This window comes from Cryptomeria japonica, chromosome 3 (genome assembly GCF_030272615.1).
Source record: "Cryptomeria japonica chromosome 3, Sugi_1.0, whole genome shotgun sequence".
Lineage (NCBI taxonomy): Eukaryota > Viridiplantae > Streptophyta > Pinopsida > Cupressales > Cupressaceae > Cryptomeria > Cryptomeria japonica.
In genome coordinates, this window is record NC_081407.1 from 125,842,841 (window position 1) to 125,855,421 (window position 12,581).

Genomic DNA, 12,581 nt, shown 5'->3' on the forward strand with positions numbered 1-12,581 from the left:
AGCTTTTACAATCAAAATTCTATAAGTCATTTTCAAACATCAAACACCATGATCTATTATAAGGAAAAAATAAAAATTAATAAATTATGATATTTAAATATTGACTCAAAATACATACAGTTTACTAGAAACATTAAAAGATATTTTTTCCCTTAATTATTATAAATCCAATGTAATGCCGAAATGTTCATCTTATTAACCAAACAGAAATCAACGAACAAAAGAATTGGGTTGTCCTTGTGGTTGGTGCACAAATTTTCTTTAATTATCCAACTGAAAATATTATGAAGAAGCAGAAACATTTTTGTTGAATATTATAATTGAGAACATATCGTAGTTTACAACATTCTGTCTCCTCCCTTGCAAATATATTTTAGAATATTAATGTCTAAAATCTTATCCATAACTATATGGAAAGAAGCATTTCAACCGAAAATGTTAAAAATAAAAATAAAAAACCATTTTAAGAAAATTGTGCTGATCTCAACATTGTTACAGATATTTGTGTTATTTTATTAGATTTTGCATTTATGAGAGATAAGTTCCTTTTATTATTACTCATTGAATATTAATCAATGAATTTAGTTTGAAAATTGCTGAAATTATATCATCCAACTTGCCCTAAAAAAAACTGTTTTTTGAAAAAGTCAATGAAACGTATACACTAATAAAACTCTCGGAAGATTCCTCACACGCAAATGCAAAAGATTCTAACAATACAAGTCAACCTTCACTATTTCACACATTTCTAGTCAACACTGAACATCTTAATCACGTTACGACAAACCGAACCTTCTTAGGTTTAGGGTAAACGTGTAGTTAACTTTACAATTAGCACACTTTCTTTGCCAAAGTGAAGACTTACGTTCACCCCCTCCGTACTAAATGTATTTTATTGGTCACCAATACCTTCTTCACCTTCACCAAACACAAAGTTGCCACGTTATGAAAGCTCACCGTGTTGTGTTTCTCAAGCAGTTAATGGTATTTAAGAATAGCTGACTAGTTCTATGTTAGCCTAATCATCACACTTTTAAGAATAAGAAATGATGAGTTATGTTAGGTGTATCTGCCGATTAGCTCCTTTACTTAACGCCTTTAGCTAGCCTACTGCCAATTTGTCGTAGAATAAGAGCCACGTCATGTGTTGACCTGAATGAGATCCGTGTCGCAATTTGAGTTAAGCTCGTGGCAAACGCTTGTTCAACCCTACATTTAATCAAACATTCGCTGCTTAACTTTTATTAGGTTCTTGGGCATTATTTTAATCAATGATTCGCTACTTTACTAGTTTTAGCTAGGTAATCCTAGACCTTATTAGATGTTTTGATCGGACTGAATTGTTTATAATTCACAATTTTGTTGGTGTAGACTTAAGTGGCGGCAAAGAGAATTTCGTTTCAACTACATTAGATAAGCCTTATAATTTAAAAATTTGCAAAACAGTGTGATAGATAAGCCCTTATAAAACTTAATTATTATTTTGTTTATAAAACCAAGATTTTAAACGGGCTCCCAATTTGCGTAATCTATGATCTAGTTAACTAGAGAGAGCCTGTCACAGATTGCTTAGTCAAATTAACAGTAATCTGAAAATGATCCGAAATGCCATTCAACTAAATGGTCCTAATCTTTGGTCTATTTAAGTAAAGAGAGCCTGTTACATATTACTTAAATTAAGAGCAATATGAAGAAAACCAAAGTACCATTTAACTAATTGGTCCTAATCTAATTACATTCCATGTTTATCGTTGAATGGCTTAGTCCAAGCAGCGTGCTAAGAAATGATGCCGGCTCCTTCCCGAAACTATTGAATGCTTGGGCGTTGTGAGACCGTGACTAATTCTATGTCCTTATAGCTGCTGAATTTGACATTGATGGAACTCAGATTGAAATGAGAAAAAAGGAAACTCTACACGAATTAACCACAAACTATCACAAGCGTGAGAGCGTAAAGGAAAGAGAATTTTATTGAAGCACTCAAACTCGTCTATTCAAACCCGATAACTTACATCGATCACCTTATCCTTGCCGACTGCTAGTCAGTCACGGAATCCCGTCCTATTATAAATTATGGCTCTTTGAGCATTGATCATTCAAACCTATCCACTGCTTTTAGCCTGCTCTCTCAATAAGAGATTGAATTGCGGTCTATTTTATTTTGTCTAGCGTTCCACATTGTCTGTGCTATTCCAAAGTTACTTTCTAGTTGCAATCTTAATTCGGTGCCATCAATCTTTTTTGAGCCATGAAGAGTTATGTCAGAGTTGATGAACGGAATGCAGGGAATTCTAAAAGCAGAGGCGTACTAGTTGCTCTGACTTCCATTCTGCTTCTCGCTGCCCACGTGTTTGTGGCAGTCGAGGCTTCAGTGGGCTCTAACGCCAATGACAATCGTCATCATCATTCTTGGGAAACCGTTTCCAAAGTGGCGAACTCGGTGTGTAGCAAGACTCGTTATCCCGAGCGATGTGTCTCATCCATGGCTTCCTATCCTGCTTATCAAACGGCCAAGCTAGACGATCTCACCGACGTCGCATTGCAAGTAAGCATTCAAAGAGCGCAAAAGGCTCGAGACTTCGCTCTCAGCCTCAAAAACAATGTGACGAATGAAAGAGAACGCGCGGCCTGGCAAGATTGCTTGGAGCTATTTGAAGATACTATAGAGCATCTCAACGTCTGCTCGAGCAATGGATTTCTCAAAAAAGACTCACCCGTTTGGCTGAGTGCAGCGCTGACAAACCAAGAAACCTGCTTGAACGGATTTAGTGACCTCAATTTGAGTGCCTCTAATCCAATCCAAGCTTTCATGGCCTCCAGAGCTGTGAATTTGTCGGAACTAGTGAGCAACTCGCTTTCAATGTACAAGCTCTCCACCTTGCCTACAATCACGGGGAATAACCGCCGCCTTATGTCTTTCAAGAACAACGAAGAGGCAGATTTCTACTCCAACTATGGTCGTCTCAATGAAGATGGATTTCCAGAATGGCTTTCAGTTGGTGATCGCAAGCTATTGCAGTCGTCAAGTCCTGCCAGCCAAGCGAACGTGGTGGTAGCCCAAGACGGTTCTGGCAATTACCGAACGATTGCGCAAGCAATCAACGCTGTCCCTCAGAAGAGCAGCAAAAGATACATCATCTACATTAAGGCGGGTACGTACAAGGAGAACATCGACATATCCAAGAAGATAACGAATTTGATGTTGGTTGGCGACGGCAAGGATAAAACAATCGTGTCTGGAAGCAAGAGCGTCCAAGACGGCGTCACTACCTTCAAATCTGCAACCGTCGGTAAGAAAGACTCCATTATATTATCCTTTCGTTTTGTTCCAAATTGGATAAACGTTTGTTTATCAAGTAGTGATATCTTCAATATGATGACAAACATTATATCTTGTTAATGATTGAGTTTTGACCATATGTGATTGGTTTCTTTGTGAACAGCTGTTTCTGGTAACGGATTCATCGCGAGAGATATGACGTTTGAGAACACGGCGGGGGCGGCAAAACACCAAGCTGTTGCCCTTCGAGTTGGGTCCGACTTGTCGGCGGTGTACCGTTGCAGCATAAAAGGCTACCAAGACACTTTGTATGTGTACTCGCTCCGCCAATTCTACAGCGAAGTCGATATCTACGGCACTGTGGATTTCATCTTTGGAAACGCAGCGGTGGTGATCCAGAACAGCAACATCATCGCCAGACGCCCGATGAGCAACCAGCAGAACACCCTGACTGCACAAGGAAGATCTGATCCCAACGAAAACACCGGAATTTCTATCCACAAGTGCGTAGTGTCTGCATCGTCGGATCTCCAAGCCGTGAAGGGGTCGATAAAGACGTATCTGGGGAGGCCGTGGAAGGAATACTCTCGCACTGTTTTCTTGCAATCCACTCTCGGTGATCTCATCGATCCCGCTGGTTGGTTGCCATGGAGTGGAAACTTTGCTCTTAGCACTTTATATTACGGAGAATACATGAATAGCGGAGCTGGTGCAGGAACGTCGAAACGTGTGAATTGGCCAGGTTATCATGTGATGACTAGTGCCACCGAAGCCTCCAAGTTCAGTGTTGCCAATTTCATCTCTGGAACTTCATGGATTCCGGCTACAGGAGTCACCTTTACATCAGGATTGAACTGATAATCACAATTTACCTTTTTATACTATTGTTATAATGTTAATAGTCTATTATTGTTTGAAGGTCTTCAATAATTTTCAATGGAAAAGAGAGAGATTTCCAATTATTTCCAAAAATACGATGTAAAATAATGATTGTAGCTGAATATCATTGAATTTAAGTTTAAATTGACTACAGATGTTAAAGATGGAATTATTTTGAGGCAAGTATATATAAAATGGATTCAAAAATATTCATTATTTTAAATTCAATATTATTTTTTATTGTTAATTTTTAAAATATTCTATATTAAAATTACTATTAATTATTTCAATCACAAAATCTTATATTTTCTCTATTTCATTTTTTAAATAAATTAAATTTATTACAAATTTGATTAAAGAAATCGAGTCACAATCTTTTAAATAAGAGATAATGTCACTAGATCCAATACAACAATAAAAGTGACATGAAAATAACTTTTTTGTATAATTAACATTTTCTAAGTCAAAATGAGATAGTTATAAGATTTCATGATTATATCACATTAATAATACTATTCATAATTATTATCTACTAAAATAATAAATTAATTAATTTTGATATTTTGAAAATAAAATTTACACTAATATTTTAATTCTAAAATCTCATTAATAACTTATTGACAATTAATAAATCATATGAATACATTACTATTCTACCTCTAACGGAAACTAATAATATATTTAATTGTTGTATTAAATACGGCGCTGCCTTGTTTACTTTCTTTTCATTTTTAATTTGCATGAAACCTTTTAGATTTGCTGCATCATAAATTAAACAATAAAACACATATATACAAAAGCTCGGTAAACAATAATGTTCTCTTTTAATCTTTGAATATGACATTTCCATAAACATGGCCAATGCTTGCTCTCTGCAGAAAAGATGGTTGATTGTCATAAAAGTAAAGAATACGACACTTCTTAAACAAGATGTTTTCTTTCTCTACTTAAAACGAGTGATTGAATGGCTTTCCCACATTGGCAACAAATTTCTCAAAGTCGTGTGTTTCCAGGATAACTCAGCTAATGGAAACAATTGTTCGGTTGGTAAGTTGTATTTTCAAATGTTTGTTGAAATAATACTATTTGAAAAAAATATATATATGTAATTTATATTTTGAGTTAGTTAAGTTGTTATAATTGAAATAAATAGTTTAATGGGTAGAATTCATATGAGTTAATGATTTTTATTTTAAATATAAAAAATTCAAATATTGTTGATTTAGGAAAAAAAAATATTTAGTTTAGTTTAATGGATGGTAATGATGGTATGTTTCTTAATTACATCATTTATCAAGGCTTAAAAGTTGCAAAGGGGTAATAAAGAATAGTTAGAGATCTCAATCTTTATCCTAAATAACTTTGATGCAACGGATATACAACAAATAATTGACTAAAAACCATAAAAGTACCAGCTTAATGTCATATCTTTATATCAAGATCTATAGTTATTGTTGATGTAGAAAAAATAATTTGATTGCTTTAGTATAATTAGTGACAATGATGGCATGTTCCTAACTTACATCATTGACCAAGATTCAAATTTTTCAAAGATACAATGAAAAAAGATAGGTCAAAAGATTTTTCTAAGCAACTTAAGTGGAATGGATACACATTAATATTTAATTCTAAGCTATAAAATTACTATCTTGAACTCATATTCTCATATCAAAACGCAAATGCAATTTAAAATTTAAAATTAAACCCTAAATGAAATAAAATCTCCTGTCAAACTATTTATAATAACAAGGATTTCCATTTCCATTCCCATCTAGAGGTGAATTAGAAATATATTTTCTTTTTATTAGTCCAACTACACTCAATCAATCTATTTATCTCAAATAGACTACAATGATATGTGTTGATTAACTACATGGACTAAACAATTATTTTAATAATACCTATTAAAGTATTTATAGGCATGGAGCCATTAATATAATATAACCTAAGGAGAAATAGAAATCATTGATTATTTAATGAATGAAAAATATATTTATACATGTGAATAATAGTTTTTTAACTACATAAATGATGATTTATGTAACAATGTAATATAATTTCTAACTATGCTAACATCTCTCCCTCCCTTATTACATTGTTCTTGGAAATGTACACTTGGAACCTCAAATTTCACCTTGCTAAGAGATCCCCCCTAAGGTTAACATAACAAAACATGTTGACTGCATAAAATAAATATTAATTCTTGAGAATAACTTCCTTAAAGAAACAAATCATAACTTAAGTGGAACTCCATCAAGCTGGCCCATAAGTTATAACCCTTGAAAGTGTGCAGTTGTAAGATAAATTCTCAATTTTTCAAATTGTCACCTTCCCAAACTCTTGAATCACAAATCCCTAAAATTATTGGACAATAACCTAAGTTGAGCTACACTCATAGAGCTTCATTAAGTTGTCTCATAAATCTTAGAAAGGTATAATTCTCAATTAGAGACTCGTGAACTATTTGAAAAATAATCTATATTGAGTTCATCAAATCCTCTACCTATCTTCGAAAAGAAAACTTAACAATATATCCATTCTTCAAATCTATAAACATACCAAAAGAAAGAAAAAATGATTCAAAACACCATCTCAAAGCGAGAAGCTAGCTTGAGATGATGGAAGTACCTCCAAACTTTCTTGCCTCTAGCCTCCAATTAACATGTGAGTAACTTTTCAATGATCTACCTTAGCAACATTCTCAATCTCATAAATTATTTACTTATAAATGTTATGTTAAAGAGAACATAAATATTTTTATTGATGAGTGAACTAAATATACTTTGTTTCATATAAAATATAACAGTGCACTATAAGTTTATTATTAATAAAATAAGGTGCTCATTTAAGCAAGTATTATTGTTATATGAAAAATACTACTTATTAATATAACTATTGATGTGGCAGTGTGGATTCATTAGAGTACTTCATATTAATAGTTTTTCATATAATAATATAAAATGTGAGGATGATAATGCTTCTATATAAAGTGGTTTGAGTGTAAAGAATCTTATTTTTCTTTTAGTTTTGAGTTTTCTTCTTCTTATAGGCTATCCCCTTTCCATTTTTCTTTTATTGAGGAATATTTCTCTTAGGTATTATATCAAACTTATTGAAGAGACTTTGTATTCTCAATTTTCTTTTGAATAATTAAAATATAAATGAACTATGGATCTTTGTTTCTCAAAGGCTATTTATGTTTCTAATATTAAATTAAATATATATCATTATAGCTTTTATTTATAATGTGGATTTTATTTTCTATTGTGTTAAAATTCAAGTAGTCAAATTAAGATCTTGTTATTAATATTTTTCTGAAATATTATTTTTATATGTTAGACTAATATATAGTTGATAACTTTTGAAATGTGATAAGTGAATTTATTTATTTATAGTGGTAGTTTCTTGTAGATGACTTTATGCTCATACATTCTATTGTATTTTGGGTATTTCTTTTCCTTTTAGTTTTAGATTTTTTACCTTCCTTCCTTTCTTTCTTTCTTTCTTTCTTGTTAAAATCATACTCTATAAAATCTAAACATATCATATTAGGAATTTACTCCTCTCAATTGTAGAGAAAGATTGTTAACTTAGTAACAATCTATCCAATTACAGTAGATTTTATTAGCACCCATTTGGTGAGTTAGGCTATTTTTCATTAAAACATTGTAGTGACAAATCTATTTGTCAAGAACATGTTTAATAACTATAACAATTGTATTGGTTTGGTGTTTAGGTTGCCTAGATTTTGAGTTTGTTTCAGTCTCTTCAATGGTTACACCTTTGGGTAACTTTGTTGTTCTTTCTTTGTAACAATATTTTGGTCAACGACTATTCTGGGTTTTATCTTTAAGTGTTTTGTGATGTTTTGAGGGCTTATTCTCCAAGCCTTTTTTTTTATTAGATTTGTAATAGGTAGAGGCCCTTCTCCACTTCACTTAATAAAAACTATGACAATCCTAGCACTAGAACTTGTAGGGTGTAGAACACTTAATGCTAACATTTAGAACTACTATTAGTAATAAAAAAAGAGAAATATTTAAAAGAATATTTAAGTTTTTTATATAAATTAAATAATTCAAAACACAAATTCATTTATTAGAAAAAATAAAATTGTAATATTAAATTTGAAGAATTCATTTTTTTTAATAATTAATTAGAGAATTATATTGAAATGTCTATTCTTTATAGATAAATTCAATGACTTTTGAACAAATTTAAGGAAATTGCATAAATAGAAATGAGATATAGACATGAAAAAGATATATTTTACATATTTAATATAAAAATTTTAAAATTATTTATACTAATTATTAAAAAATCAAAATGTATGATTAAGTATTAAACAATTTTTACCTCTCATGCATGAATTATATATCCTTGAGAATCATACGAAGAGTCAAATTTGTTTTCCTCGTATGAGTAAGCCATCAATTTGAAGTTGTTCTCTATGTGATTTTTTCACTTTGTGCTTCATCATTCATAAGATAGTTTATAACGTGTCGATTACGTCATTATACATACACTAAACTTTTTTAATGTTATTAATAAAAAACACATTGATCATTGCTGTATTCTTAACGTAGACATTTTTACTCTTTAGGAAATTCATATTGAAGAGTAGTGAGGTTTAGAGTTTAGAATAAAACGTAAGAATTTTCTATAAAGAACGGCCATGCATTTAAAAGTAAACAAAGTCTAGAAGCTTTAGCAGTAGCAGAAATCTCTGCATGTTATTCAATACATTTGTCTTTCTTAATTGCCACCGGTTTAGAATAAATGCAAATGAAAACATCAACGAAATTGCTTTCAAAATTTTGAATAGTGTACAGATGAATCGTACGTTTGTGGCTGTACGTTGCATGGATTATTACACAATTTATAATTTGATTTCGATCGTATGAATCGGTCAAAATTGCGGATCGTGTATGTTGATTCCAAATGTATTAAGGCGTGGACCATGAGGCATTGTATATTAAGAAATTTTCCACATATCACTAAATAAACAATTATGAATGCATGAAATATTCAAAAGTGCCTCTGGAATCTTCCGTGCTGTCGCTTTCCGGCATGGAAACTTATTGTTGAGAGATGATAGATTGTAAAATTATTATAATTCACTTAATTCAGTCTTCTTCCAGATGCTTTTTGAAATTAACACAATACTTATCTGGAATAATGAGCTATCCGAATATCTTTTTAGATGTGAACTGGCATTGACTGGTTATTTTAATTTTATTGGGATGATGTCACACAAGCTTCATACTTATAACTTAACTAAGACGAATTAATCTGACATTAGGAGACCAAGTGGAACTTGATGAGCTTAATCTATGGCCTACTAAGTTAAATATAGTTAAATTAAATTAACTTGCTCTCCAAGAAAACAAACCACGATTCAACTAAATTGTCGTAATCTAATTACAGTGAATTTTTCTCGTGGACTTTCTTAATTCAATAAATTCCATAAGGCATGATGCATCGTAAACCCATAGTAAAAATTCAATTTTGAATGATTCTCGTATTCTCCTCAAACTGTTGAATGCTTGGGCGGTTGAGAGATCGTGAGGAATTCCATGTCCTCGTGGGTGCTGATTTTGACGATAATGGAGATGAGACCGAAGAGAAAAAACAATTACAGCTGAGAGAGTGAAAAGAGAAAACAATTTGATAGAAGTACTCGTCATTTCGAAAAGCTTAACAGAGATCGTTCACCGAATTCTCAACTAACAACTAAATTGAATTATCAACTAAATACATAACAATTGTACTTCAAATTTAAGATAATATATAGAAATAAGGAATTGAATATTTATTAAATTAAAAATAAAAATAAATACATATAACCACCAAATTATTATTTACGATCTTTAAACATATTTATACATGTTAATAAATAAACATTAAAATTTAATTTCTTATTTCTCACTGATCTATTGTTTATATTATTTTTTAGTAAAATAATTTAGTTCATATGTAATTTGAACTTTCTCTATTACTTACTCTTAATTAAGAAAAAGAAAACTTTCATATTTGTCTCATATCTTTCATCAACAATGCATATATGTATCTTAAATATTTAAAATGTTGATTTTATTAAATAATATCAAAGTTTAATACCTCGAAATCACTATATGTCTAACATAAAGAAATGAAGTGAGAATTTATGGAAAGCAAACATAATATTTCTATCACAACCTTTTTTCTTTTCAAAATGATTGTGTAGATATGTTGTGAACTTATTTGTTCTTATTCAAACTTAATGTTTAGAGATGAAGGATATGAGGTATGTTCTCTATTTACATAAGAATGGTTTTGAAAGGGCCTCAAACTTTGTACATAGAGAAGGATAAAGCTTTAAGCACAACCAGACACAAACAAACAAGAGGCCGAACCAAAAAAAGAATAAAAAGACAAAGGATTACAAAAACCAATTGACCCACCTTAAGTTAGGGTGCTTATAAAAATGTATTCAAGGAAATTCAATTAATCTCAAAATGAGGATCCTTCGCCCCAAATATAACTCTTTTGAGAGAGGGATGAGACATTAGATCAGTGACAAAACCATCTACTAGTCCCAAATAATCAACTAAGGACTCCATCATTGAACAATCCATTTTAGAGATTCAAAATGTTAGTGGCAAAGGAGAAGCTTAACTTAGAAAGTGAATGTTATGTGTTGTTGCATAGAAAATTTCCTTTATTGCTTGTATACAAAGATTTACATGTTGTCATCTAGAGGAATGCAAAGCATTCTACCATTGGAGCATTAAGTACTCTTTTCGGCACATTGAACTTGACATAATTATAACTTTCTAGAGATACTACATCAACACAAACTCAACAAAAACACCAGATAGAGAAACCTACATCAAACTCAACAACAATACCTTAACCTCAACAACAACACCAAACAAAGAAACTTGCAACAATACAAGACCATATTTGGACCAAACTCCATCAGAAACAACAAATTCGACATCAATGACAACATAAGTCATATTTCTAACAACATTCTGCATGACATCATTAGGACCAAAAGTATCACTAACAATGTCCTACAATGTCAAATGGAGCACATGTGTACAAATTAGGTTAAAACATGTGTTTTAATCCATTTAAAAGTCATACAAATTGTGCATATAAAAACAAATAAAAATTAAACAACTTGAAATATAGTCAATGACTCCTTAAATTTACTTGTATCAATAGGGTGTTCAATATCCATCTTGATGGTGTTATCAACCTACATAGACACATATTTAAAATATAAGTACATGCACATTTGATAGTGAAATAGGTGAAAAATCAGGGTTTCACCAATTAAGGTAGCAAAACCCTTATTTTTTGCTTACAAGACCATTACATTAAGGAGGAGAGGAATCCAATAGATCTAACTTCTCTAAGATTAATATTTTGATTAGGTTCCTGGTTCCTATGATAGGAATTTATCCTCCTGAGATTGAATTGAATTGTTGAAGATACTGAAATTAGGGTAAATGGGTGAATATTGAAGAGACCGAGCACAAACAGTGGACTAAAATTATTGCACAGGGCTACAAACTTTGATCTAATATAAGGAACATGATTTGGATTTGCTCCCCGAATTTTGGCCTAAATTGGATTGGGACCGTGGTGGTGGTCACCATAGTCCTTTGAACTTTCCATCGTAAAAAAAGGGAACCTTTTCATCTCTATGAATACTGTTGATCCTTTGAAATGCAGCTTTGTACCTGTTCTTGCACATAGTGAAAGAGCAAAAATGGTTGGGAATAGGGGTTTGCCTAAGTCAAACCCTAGTTTAGGAATTAACATTGAATGAATAAATGCAAATACTAAAATAAATACTGGAAAGATATACCTCAGATTTGCAAGTGTTGATGATTATGCTTTTCTTCTTGAATGTAATCACATATGTTGTATGAAATGGCATTAACATGACAAAACCCTAATCACACACACATCCTTACATATGAATGATGTATTTTTTCTCCACAATGGTTGAATGAAGAATATGTAGCCTTGAAGATCTCTAAAAATTATTGAACAATGAACACTTCATAAATGTGAGGAATTGATTGCTTGATTGGATTACTTGGATGAAATTAGGTTGATCAAATGTCTTTATATAGGGGCATCTAGGTAATTTACCGATTAGGACAACCTCCAACAGTCATGTGGAGCCATGGAGATGAATTCACATTGGAGAGATAGGACCCCTACCCCAATTCAAACATGGGCCCCATTGAGAGGTATCATGGCATGCGGCACCATGGTCCTTCTCAAAAAGGGACCACAATGAAGCCTTAGGGAGAATGGTACCCCACCAAATAATCCATCAGTGGGTGTGATGTAGAGTGGATTGTCTCTCACTGGTTTGTGCTACCTTGTCTAAGTATCTCCTCCAAGCTATGCAAGAACC

General features: G+C 32.0%; 1 protein-coding gene across 1 annotated transcript; it reads left to right on the forward strand.

Moving 5' to 3' along the window:
- Positions 1–2,132: 2,132 nt before the first annotated feature.
- On the forward strand, positions 2,133–4,196 carry LOC131038748 (pectinesterase-like). The gene is made up of 2 exons (XM_059217861.1): positions 2,133–3,290; positions 3,444–4,196. Exons 1-2 carry the CDS (start codon positions 2,249–2,251, stop codon positions 4,136–4,138), a joined length of 1,737 nt encoding a protein of 578 aa, XP_059073844.1. The 5' UTR covers positions 2,133–2,248; the 3' UTR covers positions 4,139–4,196.
- The last annotated feature ends 8,385 nt before the right edge of the window (positions 4,197–12,581 follow it).